Source organism: Anarhichas minor, unplaced genomic scaffold, assembly GCF_050575085.1.
Source record: "Anarhichas minor isolate MPS153535 unplaced genomic scaffold, ASM5057508v1 ptg000041l, whole genome shotgun sequence".
NCBI lineage: Eukaryota > Metazoa > Chordata > Actinopteri > Perciformes > Anarhichadidae > Anarhichas > Anarhichas minor.
This window is the reverse complement of record NW_027466487.1, coordinates 5,197,497-5,220,534: the sequence shown is the minus strand read 5'-3', so window position 1 is coordinate 5,220,534 and position 23,038 is coordinate 5,197,497. Positions and strand designations below refer to the sequence as shown.

The 23,038-nt window shown below is 42.9% G+C and overlaps 2 protein-coding genes across 2 annotated transcripts; one reads left to right on the top strand and one right to left on the bottom strand.

Moving 5' to 3' along the window:
• The first annotated feature begins 110 nt into the window (after positions 1-110).
• Positions 111-3,783, top strand: josd2 (Josephin domain containing 2). Its single transcript, XM_076109404.1, has 5 exons — positions 111-460; positions 559-692; positions 1,625-1,750; positions 1,958-2,152; positions 2,362-3,783. Exons 2-5 carry the CDS (start codon positions 571-573, stop codon positions 2,471-2,473), a joined length of 555 nt encoding a protein of 184 aa, XP_075965519.1. The 5' UTR covers positions 111-460; positions 559-570; the 3' UTR covers positions 2,474-3,783.
• Positions 3,784-3,858: 75 nt separating this feature from the next.
• On the bottom strand, positions 3,859-19,086 carry ttyh1 (tweety family member 1). Its single transcript, XM_076109409.1, has 14 exons — positions 18,937-19,086; positions 17,273-17,502; positions 14,569-14,680; positions 13,058-13,392; positions 11,162-11,257; positions 10,965-11,037; positions 9,293-9,368; positions 9,099-9,154; positions 8,729-8,821; positions 8,541-8,633; positions 8,309-8,448; positions 7,472-7,639; positions 5,811-5,889; positions 3,859-4,938 (listed from the first exon to the last, which is right to left on the bottom strand). The coding sequence occupies exons 1-14, from the start codon at positions 19,069-19,071 to the stop codon at positions 4,855-4,857; spliced, it is 1,770 nt and encodes a 589-aa protein (XP_075965524.1). The 5' UTR covers positions 19,072-19,086; the 3' UTR covers positions 3,859-4,854.
• Between the last annotated feature and the right edge of the window lie 3,952 nt (positions 19,087-23,038).

Sequence of the window (23,038 nt, the reverse complement as noted above, 5' to 3'; positions counted from 1 at the left end):
GCATCAGTGTTTTTATTACCAGTAGGTATAACTTTACCATGATCAATACCACAGCTCACCACTAGAGGGCGCTTCAACACAACGTCCACAGTCGCGAGGTCTGAAAACATGTGTGTGCGGTGCAAAGCGGAGGACTTTCCATCATCGTTTATTTTATATAAATGAGTGAAACATAATCACACCGGGTTAAAGTGACGAACTTGCTCGCTGCTGTTAATACTGTAAATGGGTGTGACAACCGCACAACAACAACATCACAACAACAACAACGGATCTGCTTCCGGTTTCTGGATGTAGCTGTCAGACTCTAGTATCTTTTTGTAACGGGGAAGCGTTTTTATCAGCAGGTCAGTGGCTTCGTGGAGCCATTGTCGATTAATAATAGTTCACCTTGCCGTTGTTGTTTCGGTCAAACACCGAGTATAACCACGAGGCTGTGACGGTTTAGCAGCCGTTAACGGTAAGCTAACGACTTTTAAGTTATTGTTATTGTTAGCTTAAACTGCTGCTAGCGTTAACTGTATTAAAGCGCGTGTTTATCGCTGTGCTCGTGTGTAGAGAGCTTTTAGCATGAGCGAAGGAGACGTGTTTCATGAGAAGCAACGACTGGAGCTGTGCGCGATCCATGCACTCAACAACGTGCTCCAGGAGCGGGTGTTCACCAAGGAGACAGCCGATGACATCTGCAAACGGTAGAGTAACGTTTCCAGCATGTGTCGGTGCGTAGCTAGCCTAGCTACTTTGTATAAACCCCAAAAAAGCACATTCAAAGTAAGACACACATTGCCCCTTTGTGATCTCAGCCCTCTATATGTTACTCCACAACTTAGTTACATAGCCGCCCTGTCAAAACGTTATTTCATAACTGTTATGCAGCAGCTGGTTGTATCTAGAGGTGAAACCAACGTTTAGATGCAACATTTCCAGAGTAACAAGAGAGGAAGAGCAGAGCAGAGAGGTACTGTCCTGGTTTTGTCCCAGACAAGCATTGTATCATCCCAGGTAGTCTCATAGACATCTGTGTTACAAAAAAACAAACCTTTAACATCTAACCTGCTGCACCAGTACAAGTGAAGAGAAATACATTTATATTCCCTCCAAAGGTTTGCAAAGGGAACACTATTTGGCTAAATGTTCAGGTTGTTGGAGTGGGTCAACTGACAATGAACCAATCGCTGACTTCTGGATTTCTCACATATAACGTGATCCTTCAGGGAAGAACAGCAGTGGTGATTCACACAGCAAAAGCTGTTGCATTCACTAACTTAATTGACTGAAACGACATGAGTCATGGTCTGGGTAGCTTGTGACCGTGGCTGAAGAATTTCCTGCAGGCAACCCTGTGATTTCATCGACTCACAGGAACTTTGTCCAGGTTGTTAGAAACAAATACTATTAATCGCAATGACGACAAAGACATAGATGTATCCTATGGATGTTGAGCTTGAGAGTTAAGTCCAGAGTGTGGAGATACAGGAACGATAGAAAACAAAACCTCAGAGCTGTCCACACGCCAAACAGACCTGGCAAGAAGAGGCTCAATTTAAAACAGAGCTGCATTAAATACATGTTGGATTTCTCTTTTTTTTAAATGCTCATTTGCTCTGCTGCGCTCTCTCTGCAGGCTGGCTCCACAGTGTGTGGTGAACCCTCACCGCTCAGTGTTGGGTACAGGAAACTATGATGTCAACGTCATCATGGCGGCCCTGCAGAGTCGGGAACTGGCTGCCGTGTGGTGGGACAAACGCAGGTGAGTGAAACACACTGAGCGTATTGAAATCTGAAAGGCTGAACACACATTACTTTGTAATGTACTTTGCATGTTCTGGGCTTGTTTTCAGTTGGTTATGCATTCCTCCTATTTCCATGGAAGCCATATGACTAAAGATACAGTAACTCATTGTTTGGAGTTTAAACATTAAAAGCTGATTTTTCCCTTTTTTTCAAAAAAATCCAGGACGGTTGAGTGCCTTTGCATGCCGAAGGTCCAGGGTTTTATTCTTAACGTCCCATCCCGGGTATCTCTGGGGATCGTGTCCCTCCCACTCCGAAGGCGACACTGGCTCGCGGTTCGGCAAGTAAATGGACAGTACTACAACCTGGACTCCAAACTGAAGAGTCCCGTCTGTATCGGGGGAGAAGCAGAACTACGGTAAGAATGTGCTTTCACATCTTTAAAACGTCTCTTCAGAGCAGACATGCGTGTCTTGAGTGAGATCAAAACTTGGCTTTGGTGTGCTGCTTGATTTCTGTCTCAGCGAGTGAGTCATCCATTATGAGGGGTCACATGTGGCTTACCTCACCGTTTGTTTGTGTCTGTGTTCATGTTATTCTGCTTTGTCGTCTCTGCTTCTCTTTCAGCACATTTCTCAGCGAACAGCTTTCTCAGGACGTGGCAGAGATGCTCCTGGTCGTACGGCGGGAGGTGGAGGACGACGGCTCGTGGCTGAACTCTGACAACCCCAATAAGTGATGCTCTGGTGACGGGACATACCTTCAGTATGAGGAAACAAATCCTCTGGGATGATGACAGACTTAAAAAAAATAATAATAATTACAGAAAACTCTTCAGGGAATGCACTAAAATCCGTTTGATATCGACACACAGGAAATTCCAAAGAGAAGCAGAGACCGGTGTTTACTCCTGAGATGAAGAACTGTTTTGATTGTAACAGCTGTAAAAGCTTTTGCTCTGATGTGACCCATGTATATGCATTGGCCTTCTCTTACTACCGTTGTTTTGAACACGGGGAAAGTGTATCTAAGCTAACAAAGTTTGAAGCCAATGTGAGCTTGTTTGATGATACTCGAGTTGTGACTTATGACTGAACTTTTACTGTTTCGTGGTAGAGAGATTGCAGTCTCCATCTGCAATAAGGACACCTGTTCTACTTTGAGTACCAAAACATAACCAAGATCAAAATGGTTTAGCTGTCCTAGACTATTGCAATCAAGTCGTTTTTTGCTCGATGGTCATCTCAAAATGTATCAGTTATCAAGCAGCACTATCTCTATCCACGACAATTATGGTAAACCTCCTATGCACTGCAGTTAGATTTATTAGCACTGTTCGTCTTCGTGTGTGTGCTCGCTCACAGACGCAGGTACTGTGAAGGCATCACCTGGTGAGGCATTGAAGGACCGCCAGTGTCTTTGCGTGTTTCCATCCGTTAAGCAATACACTCTAAACATTTTTCATAGCGTGTCACGGTTTTTAGATTTTAAAATGTGTTTTGTTGTCTTCCTGGCTGCCTTTGTTTTCCTCTCATTTAGCTTTAGTGTAAGAAAAAGAAAAAAACAATGAGAGATTTAAAGTGTGTTTTGTGCTTTGAGGTCTCTGATCCACCACAATGAACATTAGTTATGTCATTGATGTGAGATAATGCAGCTGAATCCACACAGTAATGATGCTTTGACACATTCAAAGCAGACAGGACTTTGATTAAGATGCATTATCCACTTCATCCAGGTCTCAAGTCTCTCCAGGATGAGTTTGACAGTTTTATTATGAACGAAAGAAGATGTTTTTGTTTTAAGATCTAAAATGAAAGTTTTTTTAAAATTTGTTTTAAATAACTAACATGCAAAAACACAGGTTCTGTGACTGTATGTCACCTTTGTGTTTGTATTTTGTCTCTCCTGTTGATCTATGCATATCCAGAATAATAGGAGCACGGTCTCTGGTACACACTAGTGACTAACTCACACATAAACCTAACCTCAGAGGTTCGTTATAGTGAAAATTATTTATATTAAACTTTGACCTCTTGTTTTGAGTATGAATCCCTTGTAAAGCTTTTTGTTTGTTACCTACATTGCGTTGCCTCGTAGACACAATGAAGACCAGGTGAAGGTTATTGAAGTTATTTTTATTTATATTAGACTCTTGAGTGTAAAAGGATGCCATTCAAAAGGAGCATTGATAACCATACAAACTCAATTCAAGGGTTAACAAGGTCAGTTGGCAAGGACGGGGGGGATTCAATGAAATCTCCAACATACCAGACCATATATACACAAAACATCTTGGAGAGATCTCAGAAACCCAATGCTATACATCGTTATTATTGCTAGTTACGGTAGGGCTACTGCAGCACCAGTAGCAAGAATCATATTGCTATGTACCTGCTGTCATTGCATGGGATTTGTAGTTCTCCACTTAAGACTCGAGTGGCAGTTGTAGTTCTCCGTTCAATCATTAAAACAGGGTCTTGGTAGCCCTCGAGTATTTTTTTAAAGAGCACATGTTCATGATTATTCAGATATTATAGACAGTGAGATATACAGAATACCATATGGTCATACAAGGAAAATACAGAATTGCCACCTATAAAAAAAGTAATAATAAAAAAAAAAACAAGATACCAAGTGAAGGAAATGCATTAACCATTCACAGAAAAAAAATGTGTCTTGTTGCTACGTGCCAGTGTTTTTCTACAACAATATTTATATAAAAACTTAAAAATAAATCGGTGGTACTGATACATTTAAGAATATAAAACTACAACGTAGTAACGTCAATACCATTCTGACTTGCCTCACCACTGTTCACAGTTTACACAGAGTTTGGACAGACGAGGGGAAACAATTTAGACCAAGTGGACTTGGTTCATATTTGCACAACCATCCTACCAGCATTATCATTGTCAGTTATATCAACAGTCCATTGAGACCCGTTTCTTTTAAGTGCTTCTAACAATAATAATATTCAGTGGTACTGACGTTACGCACTTTGAATTCACACCTAGCATTCATTTTATTTAGATTAGATTTCTTTTTCATTTCGGTAAAGTGTCCATTCATATGAAAACTAAACATTTCTTTTCTATACATTTCCTAACAAAAAAATAATAATCAACGTGAATACAGGTTCCTCGAATGGGCGGGGTTGGGGTGTGATTGACTTCCCCCGTAACCAGTCAGCATGCTGGGAGAGTACTGTACGTCCAGAACGGGAGAGAGGTTGAGATGGTCCAAGGGAGTATTGAGAGGAAATAAAAGAGAGGAGAACAACATGTGTTATTCACACCAGCTCAACTCAAGAGTAGAAGACAGCGCATGTTTAGCTCACTATCTGACCAACAAGCTTTAATATGTTTACGCAGAATTTCAACTATTTCAAATAAAACTCAAGAGGAGAAGTAAAGCTGTAAATATTACTACTTTACTTCATTACCTCCTCAGAGACTGTTTACAGTCGGTCAAGAAGACTGTAATGCCAAAAAAAATGAACTCAACGTCCACTAACTAGCTTTTTCCAGATTTCAGCTGCATCTCATGGTCTTCGTCAACACGTGTAGTTTGCTTATTTGTCATGGAGATAGCTAAATTGTCATCACAATACAGAGTTTGGTAATGCGATAAATATGTGGCAGCTGAGGAAGACTGTGAAATGCGACTGAAAGCTCCATAAAAAGCTAGTGAGGGGACCTTTTTTTTTTTCACAGATGCAATTGAATGCTGCCAATTTCACACTGAATGTTGATTATGTTCATTTAAATTGTTATGGTCAAGGTTAGGGGCTCTGTTAAATGGCCAGATAGCGATAATAAAACATGAAGAGCTCCCAAATGTATGTTAGTAACAAAGAGTTATGTACAATAAAATCAGGAACAGGGTAAATGTGTAATATCTCGTTCTTGTTTCTGCAGGTTTTGAAGCATCAAAAAGAGCAAAAGGCCAGCACCCGGGGTCCTTCGAGGTCACCATGTTAAACCGTTTGATACTGATTATTTAAGCGAGCGTGTGCACGAACAGCAACGATAAAATGGCAGAGATTGCGATGGCGTCACAAGTACAGAGGAACTCACAGAGGGGGGTGGGGACTGCCTGTCAGTCAAGGGTAAGCTCTCATAGCCAGGGTTGCCATTGGAGGAAACGTTTGGAGTCCTGTATAGAGATAGAAAGAGACAAGGACACAAGAGAGGAAGGGGAGGAGGCACGGAGGATGAAGGAGAGAGGGAAACAGGGGTGAGACACATTGAGAAAGACAGAAGGGACGGGGGGTGACGGGAGCCAAGGACAGGTAACAGGAAAGAAGAAGAGAGAGCGGTTAGAAATATAGTGCGAAAAAAACAGCACTCAATAAAACTAGTAGGCATTAGTACTACTGGCACTCGAGCAAGGCACTGAGAGCACCAGCAGCATGAGTACAGTCCACTCCTGACTGACTGCAGGATTTATACAATAATCTGCAATTACATATATTTAGAGCTGGGTGTGACTCACCAGTCCAATTCCCTAATGAATCTGTTCATCTGCATGATAAACCCCAGAACGCTTTTAAAGCAGTCCTGAGCAGATTCTATTGAAGAGGAGTGGACTGTATTTTTAGGGCTTGCTGAGTTTCTGAGCCTTGACAGTTTGGTTTAGTCAGTGTCCTCGTATTTTAGCGTTAATATTAGATATGGGAGCAGTCAAGATGATCAGCTGGCATTAGAATAGGAAGTTAAATAGCCAACGATTAGGTTTCTCAGAGCTCTGACTAAGCTTGGAAACATCAGTGCGGGAGAAAGAGAAAAAAAATAAGATGAGAAAATTGAAAGTGAGAAACAGGGAGAACCAAAAAGGAGGTTTGATAAAGAGTAAAGGACAGATCCAGAGAAATAACTTGAGAGGTACAGACAACACAGTGAGGAGACAGATGAGAGTGATGCAGAGGGGTGGGGTTTTTTTTTGGGGGGGGGGGGGGGGGGGGGGGCGGGCGCGTCTGGGGGTTACCTATTGTCAACCTGAGCCTCACATCGCCGGAGTTTTTACGAGCGCTGCCTCATCAATGACACCCTTCCCCCAACACAGCAGTAGTCTACTACTGTTTAGGAGACAGGACGCCATTTGAGACAAGATCTGCGAAAATGACCGAGCGGCCTACATCGTCTGTCCCGAAACACTCGACAGACGAATAGACAGACACACAGACAGACAGACAGACCTCTGGAGTTGTGTCTGTTTCTCTGCCTACACTCTAGTCCACGTTGACCTGTCTGTGTGTCTGTCTGCAATGCATGTGCTTAACCTGGCAGCTCTGTGGATTTGGACTACATGTCTATATAGAGTCAAAAGTGTGTGAACCTAGCTGACTACACTGCACTTCAACTACTCTGTAGTAAAGATAACTTTGCAACATCTGTTATGTATTTCACGATTAAAATGAATGTTGTTTGAGGGGTGAAATCTGTGAATTCTTCACCAAAAGGACTATGTGTTTGCACAAAAACGTCTTAATAGTGCTCAGTCAGTCTCTATGTGTTTAGTAGTATACTCTGTGTACATCCTGGACTTTTTACAATCCCTGATCTGGGGGGGGGGGGGGGGGGGGCATCAGTATAACAGCTGCCCATAGGTACAAATATCGACACAGAAGCACTAGCTTTATGCCAAACTGTATCTACGAGCAGCCTCCTCCTCCTGCAACATCTGGGACGTTCTGTCTGTCTGTCTGTCTGTGTGTCTGAGTGTCTGTGTTACTCACGGGAGGGGCGGCGCGCTAGAAAAGGGGGGTGTCCACCCGGCCCCCGGGTAATTATAGAAGGGGGTCATGGCCCCTCGCTGAGACCCCGAGGTCGTCTGTCTACGTGCCTGATGGGAGGTGAAGGGGTCCTCACTCTCGCTGTCCGAGTCTTCGTACTCCTCTGATTCACTGTCGTCGTCCATGAAAGAGACAGAGAGGTGCATGTGTGAGCAGAGAAACCATGAATGTGCCTTTATGCCGTATTCTCTTCATAGCTGTATTCATTCTTATAGTTCCATTAAAAGACATCTGACAAGACATCTCCATGATTATCTCTGTCACTATTCATGGTTAGTTATACTCTAATATTGCAAGGAACAAAAAAGATATAACATGCACGCTTCAGATGGTAAAAGTGACATATTCATCCACAAATGGTTAACACAGAAAACATCAAACTACCGATCTACAGGACTGATGCACTAGCAGCACTGATCACAAACTACCTAATCTCGCTGTTAGCTGACGACACTTGAAGAGGATTCTCATGGATTTCATTGTACTTGGAACTAACTATCTACTCCACATCCATCTCAGCAGATCCAACAAACCTGTGCCACGGCTACCAAACCCCTGAACATGCAAAAAAGAAACTAGTTTAAAATCTAAAATAGAGTTGAGGAGGCCAAACTTCATTAATGGTATTACTGTATTATAACCCTTTTCAAGCATGCTAGACTTATTCTTTATGAATAGAGGAGCAGAGAACAAAATGTTCCCACGACACTGTGGGACAAAATAGATGTATTGCTCCTATACCTTTGCACCACATACATATATTCCCACTCTCTCTCTCACCTAGGGAAGCTCCTCCAGGCGCCGGGCAGAGAGCAGAGGATGGCGGTGAAGGCCAGAGCAGAGAGGAAAGAGTAAAGGGAGAGGTAGAGCAATCCCTCCATCCCATCGTAGCACAGGCCTTTCAAAGAGTCAATGTAGTCCTGAAAGAAAATGGACAGATATATCAATGAATAAAAAGTATCAGTCATTTGGTACTTAGCTTTCCTGCATGCGCTGCTGCGCCTTGTGTTACCTTATTCAGACCTCGGCAGTTCAGCAGTGCCACCAACTGATGGAAGTTGCCCTCTGTGGAGTTGAGTATCTGCTGAACCTCCCTGAGTGACTTCTGCCATGCCCGAAACAATTGAAACGAGTTAGAAAAATAATTTCTAAAAAGGCATCAGAAATGTTATTTCTGCATGTTTAGACCTAATGACATACCTCAGCTTTGGGGAACTGCGTGAGAGCATTTCTGTCCAGGCTGGAGAGGTGTGTGTGGATGTTCGACAGTGCCCTCTGCGACTGGGTCAGCAGCTGCAGCCAACAAGTCAGTAGGGTTAAGCGCTTTTAATTTGCATTAATGCTTAAATATACCATTATTATGCTTAGCGAGGAGCTATTCATCTGGAGAGCAAATCATTTAAGGACAGGACACGCAGCAACAGCTGTGGCTCCTGTCCTCAAATAATTTGTCCTTGAGCAAGTCTGACACGCAACCTGTTCCCTTGAATCAATGAGGGTAAGAGAGGCAGCTAAATGCCAGCAATGCGTTATATACATAAGACATGTGACTGACAGGAGGTCACATTACCTGCTGGAACGGACTGTTCATGCGCCTGCTGCAGGTCAGGTAATAATCCAACACATCTGAATGGCCAGCAAAACACCAGTGCACAACAGATCAGTGCATAATAGAAAAGATGCGGGAACATTTCACTGTCATTATATTCGATTGCGCTGACATACGCACAGTTGGGAGGTGAATCAAGCGCATTGATACTGTACCTGAGCTGGTCCCAGTGTTGAAGTGGGTGGAGTTGACGACAAACATGTTTGGATCTGTGCAGAAGTCACTGAGAGCCTGCAAAGCAGCGAGAGTGACGGGGAGATGGAGAGAAGGATGACAGGAAAAGAGGAGAAGAAAAACACAGCAGGAGAGAGAGGGACAGATGAGGCGAAAGAGGGAGGGCAAGAGAGAATGATCACAAGGGAAAAGTTAGCAGACACACTGACCGACTGACATACTTACCTCCTCAGATATCTGACAGCGGCTCACAATACAGTGGCAGATATAGAACTGCCTGCATCACATGCTGACCTGGATAAACCTGTGTTTCGCTCGGACATCTAGTTTTCTTTCCATCAGCTCTTCACTCATATCCTCCCCTCTGTTGACCTGTTTTTCCAAATCATCTCAATACACTGCTGGCCTATATTGTTTTTAGAGGATACACTCAGGTCAGAGATGGTACACCCACAAACACTCTCAGCTTGATGTCGCCCCACCAGAAGAGGGAGTGAGAGCCACACAGAGAGCCCAGCCCGGTGGCTGACGGGAAAAGTGGCGACCCGGGACAGAATAAAGTGGGCAGGCCCACAGCTGGCCCATTGTTTCCCTGTCAGTGACCAGAAACAGAGCGGCTCTGTGTGGACCCACAGGCCTTGGGACCATCTCCCGCCAGCTCCAAATGACACTGGGTCTCTTAAAGTGGGCAGCAGTGCAGAAAAACAACCACCATTGACCCCCCCCCCCCCCCCCCCCCCCCCCGACCAAAACAGTCTCCTCCTCAGAGAGTACGAGCAAACTTCACAGAGGGAACTCAAAAAGGACACTCCTCTGTTTGAGACATACAAAACAACTCTCTCTGTGCTTTGTTCTTGATAAATGTTACAGCCTGGATTCATGCCTGTAAGACACAGCACACTGGGGGTGTTGTCATGTTCACACGTTAAAGCAGAACATTGTCCAGCAGCATGTTTGTGAATTTTACTTTCACAGGATTGACTCGCACTTCCACCTTCTTGCATGCTCAGACTGAAGCCCCAAGGGGCCGAAGTACAGCAACAGCTTCAAGTCCTGCACTGCTGATGGCAAGCTGATGGTTTACCCACTCCCCCCCCCCCCCCCCCCCCCTCTCTCTCTCTCTCTCTCTCTCTCTCACTTTAGCTCGATCTCTCTCTTTAACTGATCTTGAAATGCACTCTCCCACTCTTCCTCTCCCCTCCGCAGTCGTGTTGAAAGCACTTATCTTCATCTTCCATCTTTACTTCTCGAAGCCAAACGCCCACACACTTGCAAACACACTTACGCAACAAGCACGCACTTTAATGCACAAACACAATTTGTTCACAAACGCGCTTGTGCACACGCGCATTGAATCTTTAATCTCTGCCCCATTTTCCTGCCTTTTTGGTCCTCTGCCACGACTGCAGCGTTCCCTAGGAGGCAGATCTTTTCACAGTTTAGCACAATGGGCACAGAAATCACACACACACATGTATACACGCACACACACATTGCTTTGGTGTCCTGTAACTCTCTTCCCTCAGCTGGAGCCAGCCCATCCCTCCCATGACAGTCCCATTCACTTCCTATTCCTCCAGCGCTTCATCTCTCCGCTCCCTCCCTTCAGCCCTGGCCTCTGCTCACCAGAGCAGTTTCTCTGGGTCTACTCACCACCACAGTGGCTGTCTCCAAGCCAAGGGAGCCCCAGCTTAGGAAGAGAGCCAGCCACGCCAGCACGGTCATCCTGTGGAGGGAACAGCACAAACTCTTCAGCCAAGATGACACCCTGACCATCAATCCAGCGTTGTATGGTTCATGTCTAACGCTAGAAAGTGTGTGAGTGTGTGTGTGTGTGTGTGTGTACTCACAGGATGAGCAGCCAGCGGGCTTGCTTGGCCAGTCCCAGCAGGATGAACAGACACACTATGAGGTCAAGCAGCAGCAACAACACGTATGATAGCCACCTTTAACAAAGAAACACACAAACACAACAAACATTAAAAACTATTATAAATGTTTGTGTGTGTAAGGTTATTCTTGACCTTAGAACAGAAAGAATAATAGCTCACGGTCAATTTAAAGAGTTTTTTTTCTCCCACAGCTTTCAACTGTGTGATCGAAACAATAAGTGTTTCAAAAATCATAGTGCAACTGCTATGCTATGCTGGTTTATCACTACTAGCCAGACATTTGTAAGGAGGAACTATTATTCTAATTTAATTCTATGGTCTATAATTTTATGTTGTTCTTTTCATTTACGGTTTTAATTTCTGAATATTTTTTCACTCTTTTTAGATGATCAGAGTTGGTTGATTAGTACGACAGCACTTTCATTTTGATGTTTTTAATTGATGAATAAATTGAACCTTGACCCTTCAACTGCTCCTCCGTTTAGAATGGTCGGACTTCATTTGTAAACTGTGTTAAGTAGTGGGTTGTAAATTTGCAAAGTAACAAATGAAGGATTTGATTTAGTCAGGGAATGATTTAGTGTACAGTTACGATCTCTGTTCTGCCACCATGCATATGTATTATTAGTTTTGACTTTGCATCCTAGCCAGTATGTTCTTGGTGATGTGTGAAATATACAGCGTTCCTTTCATCACATTGTTCCACCTGATCTGGGATTAAAACTTGCAATCTTTTTCCACCTTTCCATGAAAGTGTAATAAGAGTATTGTATTCTGTTAACAGTACTGAGCTGGGATATGTATTCATGTCTCTTTAAACAGAAGTGAGACATTCACTTAGTGTGTGTGTCTGTGGTAGGACTGAGTTATCTGCTATTGAAGATAAGGCAGACACAGGACTCCACTATATGAGATCAGGGAAGTGGTGAAGTTAGGTTGAGGTTGAACCTTACTTCCCCTCTCACTGTTTAAAGGGAGGGATGAAGATTGTCTGTTTGCTGTGTGTGGTTAGTTTATGGGAGGCAGTACTTCCGATGTTATTATTATGCAATATAAAAGCATCCTATTGATCCATTATGAGCCAGAACATTTTGGCCCTTTTGAAAGAAAGTTTCCATTGCATTGCATTGCTGGTTGAGATAGTTTCCTCAGCCTCAACACTGTCAACAGTGTTGATAAACAGCCGTTGATAGTTGTGAAATTGATCCAGATGATTTATGCTCCTCCAAATCTGCTTGTTTATCACATTACCGTTCTGTAAATAGGAAGAACAATAATCCAGATTGTTTTATAAGAAGAATGGAGTTACGCCATTTATTTTGTTGGAAACGCGATGGGAATCATTGTTTCTTACACAATTACAAAGAGCAACAGAACATTTATGAGTAAACCTATCAGAGGTCAGATTTACAGCAGAAAAAAGGACATTAACAGGCAAACTGGGAGAAAGCTTTCCTCTTATTTCCCAGAGAGCTGACTATCGCTGTTTACTATTGTTGTTGTGGCGGTAGACAGCATTTATTTTCCTTCCAGTTAGAGCCAAATTATGTCGTTCTTTTCAGGGAGCTTCTTTGAATTTTGTTTTAATTATTTGGAAATTACAGACCCATAAAACAAAGTGCTAACATGCAGCTATAACAAAATATATTGAATTGGGTTTTAATCGCAATATATGGGAAGAAATATATTTGTATCATATTTGTATTGTGGGTATCTATATATGCACTGAATCATCTGGAATACAATATGCATCCAGGAACAGATCCAGGCAGCACTTAGTATCATTTACGAATAACAATCTATGAAATAAATCTATATCTGCTAGTCAGGTGGAGATCTGGACTGCATCTTCACCTGTAGTCCTCATTGACCATCAGCGTGTTGGCCGCCCAGCCAGGAGAGAAGGGGCTGGGCATCAAGCCGCCGGTAGGCACCATTGTAGGGGCCACAGAGGGAGGTACTGGGGTTAGAGGTATGATGGACGCCCCGCTGATGCTGTCATTGCCCAATCCTGCGTCCACACTGGACCGAGCCAGGGAGATGGAGGAGAGAAGGTTGATCACGTTCTCAGATAACCTCCGGCAGTTCCGCGTCGACGCCAGGAAGGGTTTACTTCCAGTAAAGAGCTCCTCCATTGAGGTCAGGGGGCCAGCGACAGACAGCTGCAGCCCAGAAATTGTGTCTGAAATCTTGGAGTGGGAGGAAGACAGAATGTGAGGGGAGCTAAGTGGGACGGAAACCACAAAATAGAAAACATGATGCTGATAAAATGGTGGTCAGCTTAGAGTGGTTTTGTTATGGAGATAGAGAACTAAAGATTATGTGCACCTCGGTGGCTCAATACTGCATGTCCCTCATTTGAACACAAATTAAACTTTTACTTTGCAAAGTACAAAAGGATTTCCTTTTACATGAAAACACTTTAAAACATACAACAGGTTTTTTAAAGTTGGCTTAGAGAACTTCGTAGATTGCAGCAGCACAGACACAGGATGTTTTTGTATGACTGTGCAAAATGATGAATCATTTGTTATCTGTCTCATTCAGAATAGGGTCGTTTAAGCCTATTGTTTGCAGCTACTGCTTTTTGAGAAAGCCTCTGTCTTGTTATTCAATATCTGACCTTTTTGTTTTTACCTGTATATGCATTTCTAAATAGGACATGCCTGCACATACATTCCTGTAGAGTGTATAGTCTTAGTTTTTATTTTTAGTTTAGCTTTCGTCCATGTTTCTTCTTCTTTGTTGTTTGATCTCACTGATATAACTCGTCTTCTAGCAGCAGCATTTATTTTAGGTTAGTTAGGTTTTCTTTTAATTTCGATTTCAGCCAACTTCCTGTTATCTCGTTTTTTTTCAAATACTATAAATATATGTATCCGTCATTAATTCCATATGTTAATAGAACAATGGGGCAGATTTGTTTATTTTGTATACATTTTTTTTAATGTATATTTCTAATTAAGTTTCACTATTTTATTTTACATTTTTGCATAAGCAAGTTTCTTGATAAATGTGTCTTATTATTCACATTTAGCAAGTAAATAATAATTATTCTATTATACATATTATTCTGTGCGGTGTCTGCGTGCCTATTCCCTCTCTCTTTCAACTGTGTCTAATGCTACTGCTTTATGAGGGTCAGATCAGATATCAGAAGGACATTTAGCAGTCTGACACATAAACCACTGCCTGACTACAGCAAATCGATAAAAAAACAGAAGTTTGTATCTCATTTTTTCTCTCTGTCTGCACACCACATGTGAGCATGAGTACACACACGCGCGCACACACACACGCACACACACGCACACACACGCAGGTTAGATATTCTGACAGTTTACTTGTGGAATTGCAGCACTCACCAGCAGATCGATGGAAGCTAGCGTATAATTGGCTGTGAGAAGAGACGAGGTCAACTGATACATCCCATCATTAGCCTCGCTGTTGCCATAGAAACCGATGCCTATGGCAACACTGCAAAGGGAGGGGAAAAAAAGAGACATGAAAACATGGTGGTAGGTGTATACATATGTGTGTGTGTGGGGGGGGATAGAATAACAGATAGCAGAGGCATAAATCTAATGTTTAATTCAGTGTGTATGTACATTTTAAATTAATGTGACACAAGAAGATAGAGCTGGAGAGGATGGGATGTGTGTGCTCTGGATGAGCATACCAACAGTGGAGCGCAGGGGAAGGAATAAACAGATGATGGGAAAACTGACTCTTCGCACTCAACCGTTAAGCTTCAGCAAGGAAACTATTCGACATTTTAAACAGAGCGACATGTTTACGCATCTTTCTGTTATTCAAATATTCAGATTAAGGCTCGGGCCAGATGTTCGTCAAATCCCCTCAAACCCGAGAGGAATGGTATGACCCAATCTCCCACAAAGTATGTGACCCAGATTAGAAAGCAGGGGGGAAAGGAAAAGGAGGAATGTGTGTCTGTGTCTGTGTGCGCTTTGCATTTCAAGCTGCCAAATGTCTAATGCAGCTGCATTTCAAATGGCTGTTTTTGTGTTTGTGACAAAAAAGGCCACCATCTGGAGGAAAGGGTGTCACATGAAATATTTTAAACTGCAGCATTATTTTTCCATCCTGTCTAGCGCACAAAGCTCAGCATCAGAGGAGGAGAGGACTACATTACATTACGGTCCATGAGGGGGAGACACGACCCACATCCACCTGACAGTCTGTATATGATGACATCATTATGACAGCTGAACTCAGATCCCCGGTACATTATGTTCTGTGATGTAACAAAACAGTCCCAGTGCATATAAATGTGCAGGGAATGTACTGGGATATAACAAGCATTCAATTGCACCATAATTGTATGACAGCACACAGCTGGGCCTGTAGCTTTGGATATAAAATGTCTGATGGGCAGCTGAGCTTTCCCCTCAGTGACTTCCCCTTTACCAGAGTGTTTTGGAAAGATGTCAAGCAGCATTTCTGTATAAGGTCCATGCGGAGGCAGTGTACTGACTTGATGACTGCATGGTCACCAGATCTGAGGGGAACACCGGTGGGTAAATGACTGCTGTACTGTAGGTGGGCGAGCTGAGATCACCCTCACACACACACAGCGATGAGGAAACCACTAAAATACACACACACACACACACACACACTGACACACACAGTGCTGTCACAGGCTTGTGGTCGGTAAACAGCAACTTAACGTGACCATCAGCTGTCACCCATGCCTCCTCTCCTCTCCTCTCCAGTGACATTGGTGACTGTGTGAGGGACTAAGAAGCACATGACGATGGAGAAGGTGACAGCTTGTGATTCCCAGCCTTGTTGTTGTTCCAGTTAAAACGACTGTACTTAAGTCAAATGTTGAGGTAATTGTACTGTACTTGAGAATTTCTAGCTTTTATTACTCTATACTTCAACTCGGCTACATTTCCGAGGGAATACCTTTTGCTGCATTTATCTGACAGCTATAGTTTCTAGTTACTTTTCAAGATTCTACCTAAAAAACACAAGATAAGCGTTTGAAATACAATGCGTTTTTAAAGATTTAACCAGTATTTCCCAATCTTTTTGGCTTGTGACCCTTTGTACATACTACTTGTGCCTCTTGTCACATTGCAGACATCTACGAGTTGTTTGCAGTTTCAACAAAAATGGATTTCCCCTCTAAACTTCTCAGATGGTTTAAATTAAAGGAATAGTTTCAACATTTTGGAAAATAAGCATATTCGCCCTCTTGCAGAAAGTTAGTTAAGAAGAGTGATGCCACTCCCGCGTCAGTACGATAAATATGAAGTTACAGCCAGCAGCAGATTAGTTTGGTTTAGCATAAAGACTTGAAACAGGGGGGACAGAGTCAAGCTAGATTTCCCCCCTGTTTCCAGTCTTTATGCTAAGCTAAACTTAAATAAAATTAACTAACCAGTTTGCTGGCCCATGAGTGGTATCAATCTTTTCATTTCACTTTCTGCAAACTTACTTTATATCATTGTTTCCGGCTCAAAAAGAGGTAAAGTAATCCCCTTGGTTAAACCAGCTGCACTCCGACCAGCTACAACACCAAAATTCTTCTTATGCTTTGATGCACCAGTGTTCACAATGGAATTACCAGTGGTCGAGGAAATATTCAGAACTTTCTTCTAAAAGTAGAAATAACACAATACCAAAATGCACCACTTTAGGTATAGTCTTGCCTTCAACCATGGAGTATCAGCAAAGTATGCTTTATGTTTCAAAAGTTATTGTGATATTGTTATGTATGTATTGATACTGGATTATCATTACAGGTGCATTAATGTCTGAGGGCCATTTTGATGTTGTCGCTGGTTGAGGTATAGCTAACTGATTGCTTTGCTGAGTTGTTTATCTTGTATCTTACTGTTTATCATATTTTAAAGGTGTGTAAAAAGTAACCAGTACTTGGTTACTAGAATGAACTAATACTTTATATTTACAGTGTTTCACTGATAGTTAGGTAGTTAGTTAAAGGATCTGAGTACTTCTTCCATCACTGCTAAAAGGCGACTTGTGTATGTTGCCATAAAACAAAACAGCTCTGTGGTTGTAATGACTCCTCCTCACCAGCACAGCGTGACAGACGCCACCGCCACCCACGTGACACAGCAGATGCCCCGCCCCTTCTTCCCGCTGTAACCGTGACCTGTGCTGGCATCTTCATCCTCCTCCTCCTCCTCTGATCCCTCGGTGCGGTCACCACGGTGACAGCAGCAGTAGTGTATGAGGAAGGAGAGGACCACCAGGAGGGAGATGACGAGAGCTATGGCTGATAAACTGGACAAAACCAGCAGAGTCTGAGAAAAAGATGAGGAGGAAAAGAAAGGATGAGTCAGTGAATGTGAAAGATGGCACTCCAATTCCATTTTTTACAAGTGGAGAAGAGCAATTTGAGATGGTCAACTACCAACTAATCTAGCTTGTCATATGGTCCCGCCCCCATTAAGTAGCAGGAGATGATGATTAAAAAGGTATGAGGATGTAAATTGTGTGCTTCAAATAGGCGGAAAAATCAAGCATACAGATACACGCTGCATGCGACACACATTAACATAGATGGACATTTAACGCAATTAATTTGAGATGCTTCTTGAACATCCATGCTTGATTCAAAGGCTTTAACCCATGAATCCCTGATCTGCATCATAGTGACTATTAATGTCACTAAGCCATATCAGACTTTGCTTTTGATCAGGCTCCATGTCATAAAGTCAACATTACTGAAAGGCATTTTGCTCCAACACATATCTACAGTATTATCCTTCATCCATCTGCCCGTCTGTCACTCCCCATTCCTCCACCTTCTCTCTACTGTATCTCACCTCCTGCTATGTGAAGCCCCTCCCCATCGCTCCACCCCTCTTTCCCCACGCTCACCCTCGCTCCCACTCTCTTTCTCTCCCCTCTCTTTCTTTCTATCCACACCACTGAATCTCTATTAATAATCTGTGACCTACTTAAATACATTCACTGACACTCTCTCTCACTCCCACTCTAACTCTCTCTCTCTCTCTCCGTTTCTCTCTATCTGCCCGGTCTTCTGTTCGGCAACCTCCTCACATTACTCATTCCCTCTCTCGGAGCACTTTCAGTCCCTTTTGTCTTTCTGTTCTGCAAGATAATTTGCGTCCCCCCCTCTTTGTACCGCAGAGAAGTCACAAACATGCCACTGTGAGACACTGCTGGCAGGAGCGTTTTTGTATGAGAGCCTGTTGGCTGCATTTTGCAGCAGAGACTACACTGTGCAGAAACCTGCTAGAGGACCATGTTGAATCTCATGCACTCCCTGAAACCAAATTGCATAAAATATCTCCACTTTGCATGCACAGAGGCAGAGGTGCATGTGACAGTTTGGAAGAGCACTGTGAAATCTAAAAAGCAAAGTATAAAATTAAAAAAGGTTAGATGTGAGCTAAGGGGCTCTTGGAGGGGACGAGTGCAATCTTCCCACCAATGATGAGGTCAATGAGTTGGCATGAAAAGGTTTTTTTTAAAAGGACTGCAAATGCCATTATAGCTCTGCAGATTGCAGTTACATTGCGGGGTTTATGGAGCAATTTAAAGTGTGATGTAGAACAAATTGCCCATCATCAAGTCACTCAATTGTAGTACAATGCACCTGTAGAGTTATAGCTACAAACAGGGGGATACAGCGCTGTAAATATTATGCAATGCGGCACCTCAGATTGGACAGTTACAGTACAGCATGTGGTGTGGCAGGTGTCTGTTACCTGCTGGTACTCCCAGCTGTCGGGGACAAAGGTGTTGTCCTTCATCTGCATGGTGAGGTCCAGCCGGGGGAGGGCATGACACACTCTCACCCACAGTGAAGGGGCATAGCTGGGCACAGTTGTCAAGGCAGCCATTTTCTACTGCCACCGGTCCCCCTCCTCCACCCTGCGGGGGGAGAAGGAAAGGAGGGTGAGAGCAGCCAGGTTGTGAAGTAAGAGCAGAGGAGAGGGGAAGAGGGGAAGGAAGGGTGAAGGCCACTATGTCCCTCCTCCATCCGGGCTCAGTGGAGACAATTTATGACAAAGTAAGGGTCAAAATTTCAGCCAGTTACTCGAAACAGACTCTTGGGAGTTGAAATCACAGTACATCACTCAGAGCAGAGGCTGAGGTGAGTGGGTTTTTGCCTGTAACACTTCAGGTACAACAAGGTTTGGCTTCACTGACCTAAGATCAGTTCATCATGGCAACATCATTGAATAAAGCTAGCTTGTTATTAGCTTTATCCGCCCCGCTATTTGCATTAAGATTTCAAACAAACAAATTTTGTTGAGCATGTAACGTGCTGTGAGCTCAAACAACTTGTCAATTAACTGATAAATCAGGCAATTGACAAACTTAATCTACAGCGATTTTGGTGATAATTTAAGCAATTTAATCAATCAACATGTAAAGTTCCTGCTGTTTCAAGCATTTCAAATATTTTGTAGTTTAAATTGAATATCTTTGGCTTTTGGACTGTTGATTGGAAAGAAAGACAATATTTCATAGTAATTTTGGCCTCTGGAAACGAGTTTTTTGATATTTCATTGCACAAACGCTGAATCAAAGAATCTAAAAAGTAATCAAAAGATTAAACGATAAAAACTGTTACTTGCAGCCAGAGGGGTTTGGCCTTGAACCCGGGGAGATTACGTGACTATTCAAAGACCTCTCTCTTAACCTTATGAAGGGTATCTGCTATAGGAGCAGCGTGGAGTATATAGGGGACATATGGGGTCTTTCAAGAAGTCTTCCTGGCAGAGTATATGCAGGAGAAGAACACTGTATTACGCCCCAAGAGGACCATTATAAACATGATATATTTGACCACATCATAAACCACTGCCTCCTAAAGCCGACCAAGGGGGAGAAAGTAGGGTAAATACAAAGGGCAAATCCGGTTAGCCACAACATACACTGGAATCCTCATTACAATGACGGAGCGGAGGGGGAACAGCGGGCGAGACGAGAGCCCTGGTCGGCTTCTGATACCGGCTGTCCAGATTAAGAGACCGTCAGCGCTTTACTGTTTAAAAAAAGCAGCGTTTCAAGACAGCTCAAGAGAGGAGAGCACAGAGACGACCATTCACAACAACAGCACTGATGCTTAAATACAAAGGGTTATACAGCTCAGCTCAATGCCGATATTACAGACAGATACAATTCTGCATGAGAGTCGAAAAGGATCTAATAATGTCAGATAGATTCTGAATTAAAGGCTTTTATTGTCCTTTTTTGCAGCTGTTATGTATTCAATAGAACTTTCAATCAGCACAGTATTCTACACTGCTAAAGGCTTTTTTTCTATCCCTATTGATTCGTGCATGATGAAGTTTAGATTTAGCCACATGGCACAGTCAACGCCAGACAATTTCCCTTTCAGATTTGAGGCGTTTATGGCTCAGATCAAGTTAACAGCTCGCCCACTGCAGACAGGGTGGCTGTAAGCCCATTACAGTAAGCCTGTTCACCTTAATGGTTCCAGCAGCCCAACTGTCACAAATCGAATCATTGCCAACACTCCATTTCCCTTATTAAAATGGTGCTGAACATAATGGTTCACACGCTGTGAGAGTTGCATCCATCCGCCACACATCAGCAGTGCAAACAGATTGTGCGCCGTTATATTTATGCATTCCTTCATGACCATTTATCTTGAGTGAATTCATTAGATTAGATGCATTTTTTGGAGCTGTGAGGCAAGTCTGTGAGGTGCATTTATCAGACTTTGGAGACGATAAAAGCTTTTTGAGAGGCATAATAATCAAGTGAGGGAATAATTCTGCAATCAAAGGAGAATCAGGCTACCTGTTGTGATCACCGCCAACAATAAAGTGGGTCAATATAGAAAAGCATTTCCTGTGATTGACAAACTGCACTAATAACGATTTTCCCCGTGAGGCAAATAAGAGGCAGACTACACCTTTATCGAACAATCAAAGATAAAGAAACATGAATCACCAGCATGACAGCAGGCTATCCTTCTTATTGGGATATCACTTCTCACACAAAATCAATTCAAGATGTATGGAGAGGAAACACACAGCGGTGACAGACTTCAGGTCAAAGTTCAGGTAGGATTCTCCTGCAACCCAGAAAGTTTTTGAAGCAACTTAATGAGGTGCTGATGGAAGTGAGGGGAGGGGCAGGTCACGGTCCTGTGGAGCAGCAGTTACTCAGCAGTTGTCACAGATAGGAAGTCTCTACTTGACGTGATGTCTCCTGCCAGCTCGTTATCGTGCCTTTTACCATTGCATAACTGAAGACAAATAAAGAAAAAAAAGGTACAGACGAGGAGCGAGATGGCGAAGAAACCACCTCCTCTCTCCCAACCGTGAGCTCTTAAGAAAAAAACACAAAAATACACAAAAACAGGAGAATAATTCTGCCGTGTTCAGTCTGCACGGAGCTCAGACGACACAGAGAATGAAATCACTTGCGTGAGACGAGACTCCATGATGTCTGAATGTAAAGAAAAGAGCCATTTTGTGAGGCAGCTAATGAGAACAAGGCTGAGGCATCTCTGTCAGCTGAATTTAGGATCATCTTTAGCACAGGACATTCATCTCCACCTACATCTTTGTATGGCAATACAACTCTCTTGAGCAGAATATATAATCAATGTAGTCCTTTTGCTGCTGCAATGATGCACATAAAATCTTTTATGGTTCACATTACAGCCAGAGCGGTCGTCTAACATCCTTTTAACAACAACCTTAATGACCGTAATGTATGAGAGAAAATTACAGTCACACGACATCAGCCAGGAGAAATGAATTAACATCTTTATGAAGGATGCAAAGTTAGTTTTATGTACTGATGTGAAGCGAGAGGAAAATCATTTTCACTTTACATTCATCTGTAAAATTGATGTTCAGCTCCGCAAACAATGAACCTTCAAAGTGAGTGCAGCTGACCGAAGGTAAGTGAGTGCAGCTCATAGTCAGTAAGTCAGAGCGAATCAGTGCTTTGATGTGTGCAAGAGTCCAGCGTGACAAGATGATGGTGACAAAACGCTTCCACACGTCTGACCGAACAAACCAATGCACAACTAAATATTATCTTGCAGATTAAAACAAATAGTCCGCAACACATTTAGAGGAAATATGAGACAAATTAACTATAACTGGGCGGGAAATAATTGGAAATGTCCATGAGAGAAGATTCATCCAATAGGTGCGATAGTTTTGGCAATATGGTGTAATAGTTTCATGATCATCCATCAAGCATATTTGACAAAAAATAAGTATTGATCCAAATTAGCAATAGACTGTGAAGTGGTGTAATGTGTAATTCATCATATTTCACTGGAGTGAGGATTCATCTTTCCACCATATCAACAATTAAGCCGTAATCGACAGAAGAGAGAGATCAGTCTCTTACCTCAGTCGGTTGTGTTGGGAGGTTTCTCTCTCCTCCTCGTCTCTTCACTCCGCCGGTGTCTGTGAAATATTAACCCACTCAAAGGGGTATACTGCCAGCCATCAACGCTTGATGCTCTTGAAAAAACATCATCCTGAAAAAGTAGCTTGGAGACATGCCAAAAATATGTCAAAATGGGGGTAAAAAGAAGGAGCCGATAATTCTTGCGGTTAGTGAAATGTTAAATAGCCAATAATTGAATGGTTGTCTGGTGACAGTGGAGAGGTGCTTGTGTTGATGGATGAGAGAGGAGCTCTCAGTGAGAGCGAGCGAGCGAGAGAGACAGAGAGTGAGAGAGAGAGAGAGTGAGTTAGAGAGAGAGAAAGAGAGAGAGAGGGATTAAGATTGAGGAGACACCCCTAAGGGACCCTTTATCGTTGCATTGTAGCCCTTCGTAGCTTAACGCCCAAGCGACTTCAC

Bases quoted from the DNA above. Each gene is read 5' to 3' on its own strand.
- ttyh1 (XM_076109409.1), bottom strand. From the start codon at position 19,071: ATGGCTGCCTTGACAACTGTGCCCAGCTATGCCCCTTCACTGTGGGTG. The intron at 11,038-11,161 runs GTGAGTACACAC...TTCCCTCCACAG, and splicing joins GCCCGCTGGCTGCTCATCCT to GATGACCGTGCTGGCGTGGC. The intron at 8,822-9,098 runs GTAATGTGACCT...TGTTGGCTGCAG, and splicing joins TGAACAGTCCGTTCCAGCAG to CTGCTGACCCAGTCGCAGAG.
- josd2 (XM_076109404.1), top strand. From the start codon at position 571: ATGAGCGAAGGAGACGTGTTTCATGAGAAGCAACGACTGGAGCTGTGC. The intron at 693-1,624 runs GTAGAGTAACGT...CTCTCTCTGCAG, and splicing joins GCCGATGACATCTGCAAACG to GCTGGCTCCACAGTGTGTGG. The intron at 2,153-2,361 runs GTAAGAATGTGC...CTTCTCTTTCAG, and splicing joins GGGGGAGAAGCAGAACTACG to CACATTTCTCAGCGAACAGC.